Genomic DNA, 19,981 nt, shown 5'->3' on the forward strand with positions numbered 1-19,981 from the left:
CACCAAAACAGCTGTCTGAAGGTACAGTACATTACACTGTACACAGGGGCGGATCCAGGATTTTTTTTAGGAGGGGGTGCACTCATCTCTTGCTCTACTTCAACACCAATAAACCACATAGTTTTTTTTCTTTGCAGAATACCAGTTGTATTAGAAAACCACAGGTCATCTCAGGGGGGGGCGGGGGCAGGGGTGCGCACCCTCTGCATCCTCCCCCTAGATCCACCCCTGGTACAGTAGACCATTTACAGGCCAAAAAAAAAATAAAAGGATTATAAAAATTAATATTAAGAAAGAATATAATGGAAAAGAAAATAAACACAGTCATACCACAGCAGATCAGATGAGGCTAAAATAATATGATTACGTTTTAATGAAACAAGTGCTCATTTCATCATCCTCTCGGATAAAAATAATTATTTTAAAAACATATGCAATTGTTATTGTACATGATAAGGGTGCATATAACCCAAGTTTTAGAGATAAGGCATAAAAATGGATGGATGAAATCCTGTGATCTGACCATTCAAATTAAAACCCCTCAATGCATTAATTGTACCTTCAGTGCTTGTACCTACAGCTGTTCACCTACACTGTATAAATAATTATTACCATTGTTTTACCAGCGCGCAAAGAAAGTAGTGTCCGATAGCCCGGGGCTAGTGGGTTTTGCTATCGGGCCAGTGAATTCTGTTCTTAACTTGCCTGACGGGCAAGTGAAGTATTTTGAGGAATTTAACAGAAGAACTGTGAAATCAATTCTGCTCATTAAAAAATTTTGGGGGCTAGTTGAAGTGATGTTTGGGCTAGTAAATCCTAGCTTGAGCTTGCCCGAATGGCAAGCTGTAAAAATGACTTTCTTTGCACCCTGTTTACGGTATTGTACAATTTGGAATTTTTTTTATAGTTTGCTAGTGTTGTAGATGGGTACAGTCACCTAAATATGACATGCCGGTAATACAATTCCCACACCACAACACAAAAACAAACTAAAAATGGCTTCCACAACTCCTAGAAAACACCCAACCTTTTCTTTGTCTTCTTTCAGAAAACAAGTGTATGTCCTTACCTCTCCCTGTTCCAATAACACCTTTTTTTTTTTCACATTTGCTTGCAAGGAATCCAACGCAGCTTCTATCTCCTTTAACTCATTCTCAATTGATTTCAACACAGAGATGCAAGTAGAGGAACTCCCTAGTATGGATCATTTACATTGTAATGTTACTCATTTTATTTAGACAGTGAAACCAGTGGAAAAAAGAATATCATAATGTACTTGACGTTAACTCGTTAAACTATTGACTTTGCAGAAGTCTTCTTTGGCCACTTGGGGAAGGGAATGACAAGAGGGAAAAACAAAACACATGGGGGAAAGGCAGAGAGAAGCCTTAATCGGCCATTTTGCTCTTAATGCAATTCTAGAGCTCTGATTGGCTTAGCCATCATGGTCTATGAGCCATAATACCGTGCTCTCCAAATATGGTAACTGTATGCATGTGCATTAAAAACAAGATGAAAATCACTTGTTTTCACAAATAAAGTCGGGAACAATTCTTGATATTTTGTGGGCATTTTAAATAAGACAATTATTCCACTCGCACTTGTTGGATAGGATATGATTATAGCCAACTCATACCCTATGCACAATAATTATTCCACAATTATTGTGGAATAATTGTTAACTAATGTGGCATTGCTTATGGGATACAAATCTGAGCCACACTGATACAAGGGGGGGTGCTCTTACAAAAATATTGTGCTATCAATATACCCCTCCCCTTGTAGAAATTACCACACAGTCTCAGTTTTCTTACCAGGATTTTCCACCCTGGCATCCACAGGACCCATAGAGATTCTTAAAGGGGCTCATTGGGGAGAAAAGCAGGTCACAATTTTTAGATACAGTTAAGGTAGCTTGACTGGATTTTTTGGGGTTGATACCTCGCAACTTTAAGCATTAACTACGTCGGCATGAGTAAAGATATGGAAAAAAGGTTACCACAACTGTATTATGTAAAGATTAAAATTTCTTATGATCTGGGTTTTATTGCAATCGGAGTCGCCATGGCAACGTAATGATGCCATTACGTTTTTCATTTATCTTTGTGTTTCTCTGTTCCAGGAGTTTTTTGAAGAAAACGCTTAAGGGAGTATGTACCTGCTATAATTGCCTCCATTATGGCATAGTTTGAACAAATTCTATGAGAGCGTTTTTGAAATATTTTGAAATGTAGTTTTAAGAATAATAAAAACAGTGAAATAGCATGCTAGCCACACAGTTCGCTAATATTTTAAGAAAATGATAAGCTTTGGGAACGAGGCTTCATCTCATAGTGGTTTGATTCCATTGAAAACTGCATACAAAAAAAGAGGGGAATTGCTCTGGGCGATCGCGAGTAAGAAGAATTTTATTAACTTGCATTTAGCTGCTTTTGATACAGTTTTTTGACGCAATTTGGCCCACACCTAAAAAATTTCGCATTTTTCCAAAAACTGCTTGATAAATTTTAGTATAAATTCGACAATCCCGAGATCAATCGTCAAGAAATATTCCCTGCAAGTTTCAAGAACATTGAAAATAGGGAAGGCTTTTAAATAGGGCCTCAAATATAACCAATTTCCCCCCTCAGATTTTGTGTTTACAAGTGAGCGTCCTCATTATTCACTGGCATTGTTTTTAAGTTTCATATGCACGTGCACAACTAGCAAAAGATATAAATTTGCATCAAAAAGAACTCTCAATTACTTTCCAAAGAAATATCCAGAATATGCTAATAATTGGCTTGTCGTCACAGATAGCAGTGAGAGCCAAAACGGTGAACGTCACGGCTCAGGATGGAATACTTAATTATCTTACTCGGGTTATAATATCACCGAAACTCCCACAAAGAGTTGCTCTGATGTTATAATGTATCACTAATCTCTTTACCGGGTAATTACCATATCCTGGAGATTTAACCGAGGGTCCTTTTTGATTCAAATTCTATCTTTTTGCTAAATGTGCATGTGTATATGAAACTTGAAAACAATGCCAGTGAATAATGAGGACGCTCACTTGTAAACACAAAATCTGGGGGGAAAATTGTATATTTGAGGCCCTATTTAAAAGCCTTCCCTGTTTTCAATGTTCTTGAAACTTGCAGGGAATATTTCTTGACGATTGATCTCGGGATTGTCGAATTTATACTAAAATTTATCAAGCAGTTTTTGGAAAAATGCGAAATTTTTAGGCATGGACCAAATTACGTCCAAAATCTGTATCAAAAGCAGCTAAATGCAAGTTAATAAAATTCTTCTTACTCGCGATCGCCCAGAGCAATTCCCCTCTTTTTTTTTAGCGAATTGTGTAGCTAGCATGCTATTTCACTGTTTTTATTATTCTTAAAACTACATTTCAATATATTTTGAAAACGCTCTCATAGAATTTGTTCAAACTTTGCCATAATGGAGGCAGTTATAGCAGGTACATACTCCCTTAAGCGATTTCTTCAAAAAAACTCCTGGAACAGAGAAACACAAAGATAAATGAAAAACTTACTGGCGTCATTATGTTGCCATGGTGACTCCGATTGCAATAATACCCAGATCATAAGACATTTTCATCTTTATATAATACAGTTATGGTAACCTTTTTTCCATATCTTAACTCATGCCGACGTAGTTAATATTCAAAGTTGGGAGGTATCAACCCCAAAAAATCCAGTCGAGCCACCTTAATTCAACATTTAACTTACAGGTCTGAGTTAGAGTAAATGCCCCGTACTTTCTTAGACGATACACATCCACTTTTTACATACAGTTATCTCAACGTTTTATGACTCTGAGTTAGAGTAAAGATGCCATAACCAAAAAACACATTTTATAACAGGTTTTTCGCCTTCTTTGCATCCTTGGGACCCCTCGGGCTAATTACAGTGCAGCATTCTCCGAAAAAGTGCAGCAACGTCACTATGCTGCAATCTGATAAGAACACTGCAGTCTAGAATTAAGCAACAGTTTCAGCATCTCAGAAGCACACCAGGCCCGGGTTGTTCAAACGTTGGATAGCGCTATCCATCGGATAAATCACTATCCAGCGGATAAGTATTAGGAAAACCGATTGCACTATCCACTGGTTAGATATTTTTCAACTGGATAGCGCTAGTCAACGTTTGAACAACCGGGGCCAGTAGCCAAGAAACACAGAGTAGCTCCTCTCTTATACAGGGCTGTCACTTTGGGCAGGGGCCAGGATTTCCCCCCACCCCACCAGCTTCTAAGAGTCAATCAAAGGTTACTTACATAGGAAACACAAGGAAAACAGAACCAGAATCAAAATTTTACATACAGGAAGAATTGCCCTACCACAGGCATACCAAGCACACCATGCACAGGAATGGAAGTTGTAATCAACTTCAAATTCAGTGATCTTCAAGTAAGTGGTGTATCCTTTCATCCATGCAGACAGTAAAACAAGAGGGGGCCTACCCAGGGAAATATTATTTTCTCCGTCTACAGTTTTCCGTTTGGCCTAAAAATAACGTTGGTGCACGACCCGGATCTTCCACCAGCGGTAGAAGTACAGTTAAACAAAACTGTTGATTTTGTTTTAGTCTCCTATTCGTAAGAACTCTATAACTATTTTGGACCTTTAGGTTTAAGTACCATTTTGCAGTGAATAGTACTCAGGGAAAGAAAACGACGACGACGAAATGGCGAAATTACGCGACCCGTCAGACAGGATGAACTTCAATTACATAGGGTTGCCGAAAATAAGATCGTGATCGTGAGTCTGATTGAATTATAGTAACAAGGAATGTACTTCAAATTTAATTTACTCTACCTGCACTTCTTATTTCCACGCATCGCTTTAAATTCGTTGTCTTCGTAGCAAAAAGCTCGGCGATGTCCTCCAAAGTCGACGCCATTTTGAGTTTTAGCGCCAAATTTTCAATAATTACCGCTGGTGATAGAATGATTGCAGGCTCGAGTAAACTCTGGCCCGTGAGAGACTGGATTTGATTGATTTCTCTCATTTCTCCCCGGTTTATATTCTTTTCAACAACCAGCAGACCAGTTTTTTAATTGTGAATTTATCGCACGCAGAAATACCATATGGAATAAATAACATGTTTTTAGGGACCGTTCGGGAAGGGTGGTTGTCATGAAAACTTCGCCGAGGAAATCAGTTGTCAGCGGCTCACGTGCCCTTTTATACACAGAACCGGGCTACTCCAATTTATTTCGATCATTTTGTTAGGAAAGTCAGTAGTATGAAGTTAATAAATGCCTGTCAGTTACTTACTATGAACTTAACACGTTATGGTTTCACCCGTCAACCTCTGTCTGAAAAAATCTAGTTTTACAGTTCAACCGGCCTTCAGAATTAAAACAAAATTCACAACGAGATTTTTGACAAATCAGTCAGTAACCGTATGTGTGAGGAATTCAGTAGTGTCATTTATTTATTTTATTATTATTATTTTTTATTTTTATTTTTATTCTGGTTTATATTATTTTTTAAATAGAATGCCCCCGATGAAATTTTACCGCTTAAAATGACCTTCCGCGATTTAATACTATCCGAATATAACATCTTATCCTCTTTAGGAGAATAATTTCTAAAAGTTCTAGTTTTCAGAGGGGCTTAAGAAAAGATGTAAAGATTTGCGTAAGTCTGCTTTTAGGAGGTCAACTAGTCGAGGAAGTACATAGGCCTAGTAAATCAAAAGTAGCCCAAGCTTGATCGAAATATGAACATCGGCGAGCATCGGCATTGTTGCGTAACATTCGAAATTTGATTTGTATGGGAAAAAAAACCGGAAATCCTTTCATTTTCGTAGGTTACAGAAACAATAGGTTTTTTCCCCATACAAATCCTTATATTTCGGAATGTTACGCAATAATGCCGATGCTCATATTTCGATCTTGGGCGAAATTCGCACTGGAAACATTCAGTTGTTAACTCAGTCTGATCAGGGTTAGTGGGGCTAATTCGTTCCGTAGATTGTGAGAACTCAGGCCAAAGCCTGACGCCAATACTCGGGTCAAGTTGCCGGAAACCTGAAAAAAATGGTTAAGAGCCTAAGGAGCACGTCGTACGCTCCTGAAAAACTTGGATGCATTACATAAATAACGCCTTTGCCGGATATTCTGCGCAGCCGGTAAGATCACTATCGACAACAAAGGCAATAGTGACACGATACATTCAGCCACCAGCTACGCGGATACCAGATGGAAATCAAGCTCATGCGGTTGGGTCTTAACACACACGGTCATAACAAACAAAGTGCTTGAAGACTACAAACACTTATTTAATAAGATTGGTCTGATAACTAGAGCTTCTTGCTTGGAAAGGAAACAAAGTGCTTAAAAACATAAGCTCTCGACTGTGAAGGACTGATAAGTCAAAATAAGGTGATAAGTATTCCTAGAGAGGGAAAACGCGAGTTCACTTGATAAAATCACGCACATGGAATTCCAAATCATCATTAGTAGAGAATTAAATCGAAGACTTTTCTAGTGCAAAGAAGTGTGTCCCAAAGTTATCTGCAAACTTGTAAAGTGTTATAGTAAACGGAAATGAAATACCGCTCCCGTGGAACCATGTGATCCTAATTGCGTGTATGGCCGATTCAGATCAGTTTTGGTTTGGAGGGATTTGTATTTCCGGTATTCTTTTTGCCACTCAGACTGAGTAACATGAGTTATGGCTTTAAACAGTCTAAATATGGCATTTTACGTTTCTTTCCGATATTCTTAGTACTACTTTCTATATCCAAACCGCGCTGAAAAATACCAAAACAAATCCTTTGCATGATGTTGTGCTGGAAAACAAACTGACGCACCATAGTTTAAGACTATATAGTCAAAGAGGAATGTGAGTCATTCCGTGTGTACTCTTGCAAACAAGGCGAAAATGTCGAAAATCCCACACTGAACAACGAATTTAGAGAGTTCGTCTCCTTGTCACTCTAACGTCTCCGATTTTGCGCGCGAGTGCCCAAAGGTGGCATGATCGATCACGTGAACAAAGTGTTTGATTGCGCACGTGACTTACGTAATGAGTGATTCTCCATACCCTGCGTAGCAGGGAAATAACTGGGCGCACATGCGAGGGAAGAGGGAGCTACCCTCTCGCCTCACGTGTCTCCCTAGTGCGCGCCCGTTCTTTCCTGCGTCCATTTATTTCCTAGCTCCTGCTACTCAAACTAGATTCTCCACTGATAGGACTGAATAGCGGGACTGACGGGACTGAATAGCGTGATTTATAGTTTGTCTAAGCTTCATATAATTATTCCGAGAAAACCACAGAGGAAGCTGCAGGATTATTATATAATCCTCCCGGTTAAAATCTCGCAAGTTTATGACCACTGTTTTCAAATTTGGAGGGAAATTGCAAGATTAGTACCTCATCCTTCATTTCCTGCCTAGTACTCCAACCGCATAAGAAGTCACGAAACTAGCCCCTCAGGAACGGCGTTAAGCTTTATGAAGTTCGCTAACAACTTTTTTTCCTTTTTGCATGCACTGAGACGTACACCAGTGTTGTAAAGCCAGTGGGCATTAAAGGAGCTAAAAATGTCGCCACTGAAATTCAGCCATTAGGAACTGGTGACCTAACTTAGTGTAATAATGATCGGTTGATTAATTGTTTGTTTACCTATGATAGCACTAAGGTACCGATAGAAAATGTCGAAAAATGAACTCAGGAAAAAAAATTCATGTTCAACCGTTCCCGACTGTGTGCCTGGGATATTTGACTGTTAAGTTCGCAGGTTTTTCTTTTTCCTTTTTCTTTTATTTGTCCAGTTTCTTTTCTTTCTTTTTTTCCCTCTTTTTTTTCCTTTCTTTATTAATTAAACAAGTTTATCTCTGCTTAGTTTGTAACTTAAACTTGTACAGCTAATGCCAAACCAGTAAAAAAACAAACAGTAAGGCCAACTATCATAGAATAGTCTCTGAGTTAACTTGCCTCACGTGAATGTATAAGGAATTTTGCCAAACTGTATAGGCTGCCAAGTTTACAGCACGTGGCTAGATAGTGAGTTGTTGAAGCGCAAAGTTCCAATTATGGCGTGATAACATTTGACACCCTTGTTTTTCGGACATAAATACTAGCTTTACAATCATGCCCTGAAAAAGATTCGAGAATGCAGTTTCGTGTGCTAAATGCCACTAAACTGACAAGAGCAATCGAAAGATATTTCGCCGTGGGTATGACAAATCTTCAAATCTGCCAATTTCCTTCCGATGAAAGTCAACTTATTTCTCGGATGAACATTATGAGTTAATCAAGGGGTTCAATTATGAGAGGTAAGCCGATTTTGCATGGAGCTCAGCTTATACTGGGAGACAATTTCTCGTTAGGAGCCAGAATACCCAGCGATAGCTTTTCTTTGAAACATTGAATCTTTCACTTTGCTGAGCAAGCCTTTTAAGTAAATATCGCAGACTTTTTTTTCGTGTTGAAAATACCGGTGCGAACAATGAATGATACTATAAAAAAAGGTTTAAAAAAATGACAACAAAAAAAAGCAACAATAACACTAGACAAAACCCCTACAAAGCACCCAAGCTAATCAGCAATAGTGTTCACAGCACCCAAAACGAATCCCAAAATCATCAATAGCAAAATAGGCTTTTTATTGTCGGGTAGGAAATATATAGCATTGCTTAAGTATCGAAATATATATGGAATCCAATATATTGTGATTTATTGCCCTTCTGGCTGGGGTTAGCAATAAGCACGATAACAATTTGTAACGGATATGGCATAATTGTATACTATTCTTATTTATCGAGATCGATCTAAATTTCATCATGCTTTTACATATGTTGAAACATATGAAAGAAACATGATATTCTCTCTAGAATATGTTCGATAACGTGATAATTCTCTGGTTTCCAAGGCATATTTGTTACATGTTCGCTTAAATGTTAAGCAGTTTACTAGAACTCCAGTTCAAGATTTTTTGATTTTCCCTAGGATATAAAATATAGTTTCTTCAAATATAGTTGTTTCAGGGGCGTAGTAAGCCTTAGACCTGTAATCCCGGCCTAAAAATTTTTGGTCATGCGTGCAATTTTTAGATATGAGGAAATGAAAGTCAGCCAGGCCTACAACTAGTCGAAAAGCTGGCTACACTGCCGGTTATTTTATAATACCGGAAGAAAAGGACGTATTTTGTCGATTAACAAAAGGTATGCAACCAATCAGTTTGGTAAGCGTTCTTTTCCAATTACTGTAATTATAATTTTTGTCATTATCATTGACTTATATTGAATGACAATAAGGTCATGTGGTACGATCTCAGAAAGATCAGTATTTAACTAACATCTACTGAGTATTTACCATCAAACAGGTCCGTTTCTTGCACTGAGTTTTTTTTTTCTACTTGTCCTAGAAGGGAAATTTGTGTATCATCACTCCGGCTCTGGAAAGGCTGAAAATAAACTGAGTTTGTTTATGTTACTAAAACTGAAGTTAGTTTATATAAGAGCTTCAATGTCCACACGCACGCTAGACGGTGTAGGAAACAGAGCAGATCCTGGCGGTGCACTGACTTTTCTTTGCCGCAGCTTTGGTCTGGGGGAAGACTTTAACTTTCCGACCACGTCGTTTCCATTTTCATCTTTTACAGCGGTCAATTTTGAGTTACTGCTTGACATAAATTTTGTCCTTGAGTTCAGTTTCCCTTGATAGAATGGATTAATTCCAGAGCTATTCGCCCCGAATTTGGTAAAGGACAGTCTCTTCTGTTTTTTACTAGTTTTAGTGTCCTCGTCATCATCGGGTATGTAAAACATCGGCATAGACGGAAATTTGTAAAGTCGCTGGGTAGTGTCGATAGGTTCCTCAGGTGGATGACTCGCTGATCGCCCTAACGATTCCTTTCTCTTTTGCAAGGGTTCAGTAGCTAAATCTTTTTCAAACTGTTCGGCCTCTTCCGCAGTACGAGCGAAAATGTTATCCTCGCTTGCGGTCAAATCTTTATCTGAGACATTTCCGTCTTCTGAACCTCTCAAAGACGCAGACTCCTGTTTCAACAAGTCGCTTTGTTCATCAGTTTGTGGATTGTTATCTGGTGACGAAAACACAACAATAGGTTTCTGGTCCGTTGCGTCAGCGATTTGTGCAGTGTTTGTGCTCTCCAATTTCTTTTGCGCGATAGTCCTTTCAGCTCCACTTTGATTATCTGGTTGGACCTCTTCTTCTCGCAGAATCTGTTTCTTCTTATTAGCATGCTTGACGCACTCAACGGCAAAGGCGGAGAGATCAGCGTCCTTGAACTTTAAATACTGCCTCATACTCTCTCGAAGAGCCGGATTAGACTCTGTCTTTAACAAACTCCCAACCGAACCTGTAGATTGCCTTTTTACTCGACTGGGGCGTTCAGACTTTCTCTCTGTTTCATTCTTAGCGTTAAGTTTATTTTCATAAGGGACCCTGGAGTTTTCAGTCTCATTTTGCCCACTTGCGGGTGTTTTGTTGCGAGAAACATTTCTGCCCTCCTTGGTTTCGATGGAACGCTCGCCGAGAGCATTTGGGCCCAACTTTTTCTTGGTTTCCTGTGCATTTTTTTGAGTGTCTTCAATGAGGGTCTCACTAAAGAAGACGTCTTGCAAATTAGCCGACCTTCGGTCGCGTGGGCTGCTATTTGCAACCTGCTCAAGAGCAGAGTTACGTGACTTGATAAATATAACGTCGCCCAGGTCTTCGACATCATCATCTTGTGGGCGACTGTCAAAAAAGGATTTCTGGCCGTCTGTCATTGTGATGACAGCTGTGTCTGCGTCTGTGAAGTTGTTGCGACCCTCATTTGATTTTGAGATATCTCGTGTATTATTTGCAAATAAATCATTCTTCTCCTCTCCATTCAATTCTCCATTCTCTTGGCAATCATTGTCATTTCGCTGAGAATTATTTCTTGATCTTTCCCTGCTTGAGGGACCAGGCGAATTTGTGTTGGAGCCTTTTGAAGGCCAGTTTCCTCCTCTGACCCCGACGTTTTCCACCAGCTCCTTCAAAGCGAGCTCCAGTTCTTTTATCTTCTGCACTTGACTCTCCTTTCCCGATCTGGGTGTTACTCCTGAAGAAGGACTGTCAGGAGTGTAAACACTGTCATCTGTAGAACTAGCTGATTCCTCGCTTGTACTACGGTCGCGTTGCGACGCCAAATGGGATGATGCTCGCTCAACCCACTTATGCAGCCTGGACTGAATTTGTCCCGATAGCTGTTGGTAGTTTTGGGGAATGCTTTCAAGGCTGTAGGCGGAAACAATTTTGCCATTGTCAGGGCTTCTACTGTTGCCGCTTAAATCAACAGAAGTTTGGGATCTGTCGCGCCTGAATTTGGGTCTTTTTGTCGAAAGAAACCCGGATGCCTTTTTGGTGCACGAGTAACCGTTTGTGCCGTTCATGACGCAACCGTTCTCAGTTCGGCCGATTGGATCTTCCTCGCCACCGTTCTTATGGTCTCCAGGACTCACTTCTTTACTACAACAGTCCATTACACTCATTCGTTCAAGTTTGACCAAGCTGGGTGCGCTTGATGACTCATGCAGTCCCACACTGTGCGCATTCCCCATTGGAATCCTTTTATTTGAGTATGAATCATTTATATGGTTTTCACGCTCTATGTCTTCTTTTACGTACCAGGTGGAAATTAGAGATTCTGAGCCTTTTCGCATTTTCTTTACCACTTTTTCCATCGGTATGGGAGTGCTGCGCGACCTTGAATGTTGTGGTGAAATGTCACTCGTCATTTCGACTTTCGTAGGCTCACAATTCATAATTTCCGCAGAGTTTTCTTTGCCAAGTCGCTTGTCGCGAACATTTGAGCTTGCCTTACCAATCCATTTTTGAAGCTTTGCTTTAACGCCTGATGAAATATTTAGGTTATTGTCGTTCCTGTACGACGATGACATCTTTTGAACTGGCATGGAAATCAGACGACAACAAGGCTCACAAATCTGTTTGGTGCATTTGCATCACTTAGTATACAGACCTATGGGAGGTAACGATGACACGATTAAATTGTGCTGAGTGTTTTGTCAATAAAGATCTCGAGACTGGCTCAAGTTCTGTAAATAGGGCCGGTTGGAGTTTCAGATCACGAGATTATTTAGCAAGAACTCACCTAAACATTCTGATCTGATCCAGCAAAATAACGTGGTTTTAGAACAATCAATATTTATATAGCACCAGTGTTTACGTCCTGCGGCGCGCGTATAAAATTTCAACGCTGATGTAATTATAACTGAGCAGCAGATCGCACTTGTCTCGGAGAAGCGACTCACGGGATACGAGCAAATCACGCAACTAAAATATCTTCTTATCTACACAAACTTACCGAAAACTTCGGTATTAAAAAATAAATTGAATACTTTATGTTGGTTCTCCACGCTCACGTCATCTAAAACAATTAAATCAGAGCCTTTGTATTTGAAGTATGTATCATTTCTTTGATAATGCAAATGTGTTAGAGGTGCATTATTCCGCCCTTACCCTCTAAGATAGCAACAATCAATCTCATTGGCTAAGGTTCCTCTTTGTTCAATAGTTGATTGTTCCGGTGGAAAACCACGTAATTGTTGCTACAGTTTTGTTTAGATATTTAGCACTTACACGACAACTGTCGCTTAGAAGAGTTAAACAAGTTTAACGCAATTTTAGTGGTTTGAATTGTACAAAAGTACAACAAGTACAACAAGTAAAGCAGAATTCTTTTTCTGAAGGCCCGAGTGGTGATTTAAATAAATTAATCCCTTTTATGGCAGTTCAGGCGACGAGAAATAATACAAACAATTTGTCATCATGCGATACAGGACAACGGCATTGAAAATTAGACTGACGTCCCAAAGCCTTGAAATAATAATAAACTAAATAAAAGCTTACGATTAAAGAAAGGAATCTTCTTTAGGGCAAGCTAATTAACGCTAAGTTCTTGACAATACGAGTTGGTCGGTAATAAGGTGCCATTCACAACGATTTGAAAGTGAAAGATTTAATCCTTTTCCTGAAGAGCATTCCTTTGTTATTACGCAAAAAGGTGTAGAACTTTATTTAAAAGCGGTAATAACTAAATTAGAACATGTATGTTACAATCGTGATAGGTGTTCGCGATTGAACGGCGCTCGTCCCATATGGGGCGAGTTCATTAAACTTGATTATGTTTGCAATAGCACAGCCGAACGTTCATCATAAACAGTTCTTCTATTCTTGTAACTATTTTAACCAAAATGACATGAAGATTCCTTTCTTGACAGGTCATCGCGTTCTCTGTGTTTGCCGCGGCAGAGTATTAAAAAAGAACTTCGTGTGCCCTCAGAAAATTGACAAACAACTACGCATGCCTCTAAGTATTTCATCTTTGCACTTTGTGTAACAATAGACCTTGTCACGGTTTTCGAGGCCATCTTGACGGGTAGGCAAACGCGTGAGAAATTTCCTTGTTTGTATGAGAATCCAATGTCGAATAATTTCCGTGAAACGGCTATTCTGGAAAAAACATGAACTGTAAACTAAAGCTACACAGCAAAGGATTTTACCAACAAATTTTGGGAGCCGTTACTGTGCTTAAATTTCTCCAGAAGCTTGCTTTAGATTTTCCATATCAAGTTTGTGTGCAATTTTTCTGGGGAAATTTTTACGGACAAATGTATAGAAAATTTAAAAAAAGGTTCAAGGTCTTCTAGCGCATGTAACGCCCCTAAATTTTTTCAGTAGAATCCTTAAGAGTGAAGCTTTAGTTTACAGTTTTTAAAACAGCCGTTTTACGGAAATTATTCGGCATTAGATTCTCATACAAACACTGTAATTTCTCACGGGTTTGCCTACTCTGCAAGATGGCGTCGAAAACCGTGACAAGGTCTACTGAAAGAAACCCTGCTTGGATTTCATTTGCTCGTTGGTTATGAACTCTAGTAGATTTTTATCAGAGAGGCCGAGAAAGAGTAATTACATCTTTTCTTTGGCCAGAAACTCGCCTTACTTTGCAAGTTCCTTTTTTGCTGATTACTGAAAACAGAAAAAGAAATTGTGCAAGCGATTTCCCGGATTTCACGCAGAGTGCGGAGGCAGTGGAATATGCAGAAACACGTTGATGATATTAAACAAATTAATATTCTCACCTAGGACTGAAAGGTCGCACCGATTATACTAACATCCACATTGGCAAATGAATAAGCAAATGATCAAGGAGGTCACAGAATCGATACATGTAATATGTGAATAGTCTAAAGAGTGACTTGTTAAAAGCAGGTTGCATTTATGCAAGTAAGTATACAAGAAAGGCCGGCTACTGCCTCTAAATAGTACATCCATTGACTGAGAAAGTACTCCAAAAATTCATTTAGAAAAATGGCTTTCAAATGTAAAACAGTACAAAACCACAGGGTTTAATATTACTTTAAACTTTTTTGTCTCAAAGATGGTGGTAAAGTCGGCTCTTTCAATGATCATAGGAACAATATCCGTAAATTTATAGTGACCGACAGGTTGCCACTGAGCACCCCCTGTTTCGAATAGTCACAATTCAGAACTGAGCAGAATTGTTTTCAATTTGGTCGTTTGTTTATGCAATGACGATTCAAAAGACAACACTTACGAGCTATTCAGTGTTTCAGTATCCTGCTGTAATCTGTCTGATAGTTCTGTAAAATCCCGTTGTTGCGAGAGGCAAACTTACCAGCGTGAAAGCAGATACGATGGCAGACCACCGGCGCCAGTTAGGGGCACGTGAGGTGCAACGCTCATTGAGCGCAAATGACATGATTATCATTTATATTTCTGTCATCTTTCTGTTACATCACATCTTGATTTTGAACCTTGATCACCCTTGCGTTGCTACTTACTGCGCAGTAAGGCCACCACAGTACCACATTGAGTTATTCTCTGTTTTAAACCACAAAATGTAACATTCATGGATCCCAAGCGCATTTGAACTTTGCATAAAAAAGGCAAAAAGAAAACAAGCAAACAAACAAACATATATTATTAATAATAACAGATAAAACTAATTTGATTAGAAATTTACAGAACACTTGACACAATTTCGATTAAAGGTACAAGTACTAGCAGAACTGAGGTCTAAGAAGTTTGGTGATAAAATACAGGACCGGTTCTTAGTCTTATCTAGTATCTGAAAAACTCATTAGTTCACTTGAAATATTGGCCACGTTGATTGCCGACTGCCCGCAGGTGCTGAGCTTAATCCTTTGTCTCACGACATTTGCAAATAGACCTCTGAGTAAAATGGCAGCTCTTGTTTCCAAGGTCACAGAGAATTCGTCACTACTGATCATGAATTCAACGTATCCTAAACATATCTGGGGATATAGGCGCCCAAGACACCCAAGCTTACTGGATGCATACGGTCAGCAGTTCTTTAGCGACCTCACTTGAACTAGAACTTTTTGTGCAGTTTTTAAACGATCAATTATTCTCACTGTATTTGCTCCCGCTCCAGCGCGGTGGAAAGCAGCGAGGAGTTACAGTATAACTGATCAGTCAGAGACTAGGTGTTATTTGTTTGATTTCGGACACATTCTTGCAGCTGGAGGGACAAAATGTTGGCCATTTTATTGAACAAGGAAATGACTTCAAAACACAAAACAGGTTCAGCGAGGGTCAGGTTTATCAATTAGTGTGATCATCAGTACTGTAATATAAGTCAAGTAACAAATTCTTCTCATATTACAATAGGCACAACCTTTCAGTCAGCTTCTTTTCTTAAGTGAATTATTGTCACGGAACTGCCTCAAAGCTATGACTAAAAATAACATAAGCAGGAACTTTTATTGGCTCTGACCTTTTTAGCTCTCATCCATGGTCAAACTTGGAAAAACTTCAGAGCTAGCAATACGGTTAAATAAAAATCAGAGTAACACTATAAAAACGAAAAAGGTTGTGTAAATACCATTATTTATTGCGAGCAAGGAGTACTTCTGTGGACTTGCTCCGATCATTCAACATTAAAAAAGTCATCAGCAATGCGTGCGTGCCTGTGGCGTTTTCATTACATTTTAAGAGGTGGTCTTTGTAACTTTGGAGTCTTCATTCACTTGAAACCTTTGGAGCAAGCCCTTATAGGGGTGCATCACTGAGCAAGTTCTGCAACTTAAGGTCAACTATTTATCTATCTATAAATTTTAGCCTGTGGATAAAAATCCCATCTTGTGGCCAGCTGATAGCGATAGAAACTTGATTAATGTGTCAGAGCCATGTAGCTTCGTAAAAATCCCATCTTATTTTTGGGGACACAAAAAGCTCATTCGAAAAGTCAGGAGTAATCCGTGCTTATGTCTCGTACGTTTTTTTCATTTGTAAATTTACAAAAAAGCTTCCTGGTGTTTAAAAAAGCGAATAAATTGGATGAAAAGGTCATGTTTGGATGAAAAGGGCGCGAGTTCTAAAATAAGCTCGCATTGCCTTAATTAGCTTCAGGCTAGATATTGGACTTGCCGATGGAAAACGTGATGATATTTTAAAAACGATCAGATGTTCGTGTATCCATGAAGAACTATGACACCTCACTTGTTACCGCTGTTTCAGTTTTATTTCTCTGTAAGTGCTTAAGGGTAATCGAGAAGATCTCGTTTGCAATTTAGACGGTTTACTGTTTCGAGCTATAGTAGATGTCTAAGGCGCTCTCCAGTAAATGATCAAATTTCAGGGGCTATTGTCGTTATTATTATGATCATGTTGTGATCCTCTCCAGTTCTTTTTCTGGGAATTCTCAGCCATGTCAAAGCAGCAATCCCGCAGCTTAGAGACATAAGACTTTCCACAAGGCATGGGTAGTACCAAGGATGGATGATGATGATGATGATGATGATGATGATGATGATGATTATTATTATTATTGTTATTATTATTATCATTATTATTATTACTATTATTATTCCGCGTGAGTCATTCAGTAAAGTCGCCGCCGACTCATTTCGATTCAGTTTGCGGGTTCGACGGTGGTAACTTACGAAACCACAACCATTGTTATTCCAAGTTGATCACTTGTTTTTAAAATGCCCGCTTGGCTATGTTAAGTGAGAATAACCGCAAGCAAACCCACTAGGTAATATCTAAGGAAATAACCGTACTTAGTAAACAGGCCACTTAGTATTTAAATTGTCCTAGTAAGAACTTTGTGAATGCTTCTAGCTGATTTGCCATTTTCAGGAACCAAATTGGTAATGACTGACTAAAAGAACGTAGTTGAATAATATCCCTCTGGTTTATTGTGATTTTTTTCAATACACATCCGGAATGGATTTTAGATTTTGTATTGGAACCAAACTACTGAAACAAACTAAAACTTTACATTCAATTAAGTTATATAGGAATGATACCCAGCTAGATAATGTTGTGTCATATATGTACAATGTTATATCACGGAGTAATTGCTTCGTTCTGTTAACTCAAGAAGAAGTGATTGAGACTGCAAGATTAAAAGTTTCCGTACACAATAAGAAACATTGTTACATTGACGTCACTATGCGAAAAAAATTTTACGTGTCTCTACGTGCCCAGCAATAACGGAAGTCTTAATGACCAGTTAGATATTAATTATGCAGGAAAATGCCTCTTCAGTGAAGTATGTGTCTACTAATAGAATATAGTTTTTAAATGGCTTTCCTTAAAGCGAAATTAGCGATCTATATTAGCACAATTTGACTACGAGTAAAAAATCCAGCATGAGTGACGACTTCAAGCAACATGAGTTACATGACCTAACCTTACATTCCTCCGAACTATAACTTACTCCTGTTGCTAACTAGCACATAACTAAATGTAAGGCCTTCCATTGATGTGATTAGTAATTTTATATGGGGCACGCGAATTGTTTTGAAACTGACTAGTACTCGTGTGTACTAAGAAGCATACTCAATCTCCTGCTCGCGACGCCCAATCTAAAGGTCCTTATATCCTGTGATATTGACTGGCCGGCAATCTTTGGGGGGTGATACTTCCCGCGGAAAGACCCGGCGATATGGGTTATGGGCTCCAAACCAATGTTCACGTTTTCGGTAGTTCAAGCCCATATAAGAATTTAGTACTCGTTTTCTCTCCTTGATAATAACTGGTTTTAACTGCTGACCTGGGATTTGATAGATTGCCACACACACCTAAAGATTTATTAGCTCGAAATAGCTTTTCATTATGACCATGATGGTCGGTTATATGCTTTTTTTTGTTTGCTTGTATGTTTTGTTTTAAAGCCGGTGTTCTATCAGATAGGTAAAGTTTGAACAAAATAAATAAATAAATGAAAAGTAATTAATCAAAATTTCAAACAAACTTTTGGAAAAACATTATTCACAGACCAGCATACTAAAATCATCTAGTGGTGATAAATTATAAAATAGAGGACTTAGGGAATATATCAGCTTGATCACTCCCTCCAAATCATTGTTACGTTTATGTCGTTTGGTTTGACAAAGAACGAATTAAATAGAGAAATAGAATAACAAAAAGAAAACTTGGAAGATAGAAAGGGACGGACAAGGCCAAGGGAGTACTCATGATGTATTTCCTGGTGGTCGAAAGGGCCGGATCACGAACACGGTCAACAAGGCGCGTGTCTTTTCACGTGCCCTGAACACGCCTTCACCCATGACCAATCAACTATGATGGTCAAATATAACTTGTTTTAACTTTAATACAAAGGTGTTTAAATTATAAACATACCAGTGTATGAGTGGAATGTGCTCAAAATGTTAAACAAAATTTTCCTGTGTAATTATAAAATAGTTCTTATAAAAGAAAGTGTCTGTTCTCGAAACAGTCACAGTTAAACATGACATTCACGCGTGGCGTATCTGAAAATCATTGCTGGATGGTCTAATTTGAGGTTTTTAAGGAATGCTGAGGCAAGCCTCGGGGCTTTTTTATTAGTTTCGGTCAGTTTGGCCTTTATATTTTTGTAGCTATTTTATTTGAGAAGGAACTTTGGCGATGTTTGATTTATAAACTTCGCTAAGGAGAAAATTTCTTAGTCATACTCGATGTACTTTGTTTTGCCTAAGGAGGCGGTCAATGTCTTTTTTTCTTAATTAAGAAACGCCTTTTGATTGGTGGTAGTTCAGACTACCAAAAATTATAAAGCACCGGACGTCAAGAAAATAGTTTGTAAAGTTGATTCGAAGCTCCGGCCATCGTTTACATCAAAGGAATTCCGAAATAACAGACTGAGCTGAGAGGGAGTCAGTAAGAGGCAAACAAAACTTAATTTGCTTAAAAAGGAGGCATATCTACCTAAATGCTAAATGCCGGATCGAGAAATTAAAAAATGCAAAAAAAAAAATTAAGAAACACGACAATACTTAGTTTTTAAAGACAACAGTTGTTTCGGGTACGATTTAGAAATCAATCCGATGGTGTTTTGTAACCGACGATCGATGGTAGTTTCAATCGCTGAAATGTGCATCTATTAAAACTAATAAAAGGCATTGTATGCTCATAATATTTTCTATCATTCAGGGTACAAAGACTTCTTTGTTTCAAAAAGCAATGCAACTTACTTCAATGTGGCTTGCTTAAACGGCTGTTTAAACCTGGTGGCGGGTCGCGCGCTGGAAGAACTTTTTCTGAACGTAACTTCTGGGTTAACTCTATGCTTCACTAGAAGACCAGGTGATCTCGTGGCTTGGGTCCTGATGGACTGTCTTCGTAGAAGATGGTTTCCTGATGGTTGGATGTTACGCTCATAACCGCAGCAGAGGATACATTAAGCGTATCTTTGTTTATATGACAATTGTTTAAATTTTCCTCATTAGCATGCATGACGTCATCGGTTTAAACAATTGAAAATTTCAACTCGTAGTACTCAGCATTATCAGTTCTATGAAAAAAAGGGTTGGAATTGTACTCAATACTTTTCAGTATGTGGACTAGCAATAAGTGTATGCGGGAGATTTTACAAAAGAATATTATTTTTATAGGCTCATTAGCGCTTTTGCCATGAATGCATTCAGCGCATTCTACCTTTTTTCATCGATA

General features: G+C 38.7%; 2 protein-coding genes across 2 annotated transcripts in view; both read right to left on the reverse strand.

Annotated features, from left to right (window-relative positions):
- Nucleotides 1-4,979, reverse strand: part of LOC140938949 (SKA complex subunit 1-like) — a 15,543-nt gene extending 10,564 nt beyond the window's left edge. Inside the window, exons 1-2 of the mRNA XM_073388480.1 lie at nt 4,823-4,979; nt 1,070-1,194 (exon numbers count right to left, since the gene is read on the reverse strand). Coding sequence (XP_073244581.1) covers nt 1,070-1,194; nt 4,823-4,907 — 210 coding nt within the window. The 5' untranslated portion in view covers nt 4,908-4,979. The remainder of the gene's footprint in view (nt 1-1,069; nt 1,195-4,822) is intronic.
- Nucleotides 4,980-8,601: 3,622 nt separating this feature from the next.
- On the reverse strand, nt 8,602-19,685 carry LOC140936275 (uncharacterized). Its single transcript, XM_073385718.1, has 2 exons — nt 19,504-19,685; nt 8,602-11,990 (listed from the first exon to the last, which is right to left on the reverse strand). Exon 2 carries the CDS (start codon nt 11,923-11,925, stop codon nt 9,472-9,474), a length of 2,454 nt encoding a protein of 817 aa, XP_073241819.1. The 5' UTR covers nt 11,926-11,990; nt 19,504-19,685; the 3' UTR covers nt 8,602-9,471.
- Between the last annotated feature and the right edge of the window lie 296 nt (nt 19,686-19,981).

The sequence above is a fragment of the Porites lutea genome, chromosome 5, assembly GCF_958299795.1.
Source record: "Porites lutea chromosome 5, jaPorLute2.1, whole genome shotgun sequence".
In the NCBI taxonomy this organism is placed as follows: Eukaryota; Metazoa; Cnidaria; class Anthozoa; order Scleractinia; family Poritidae; genus Porites; species Porites lutea.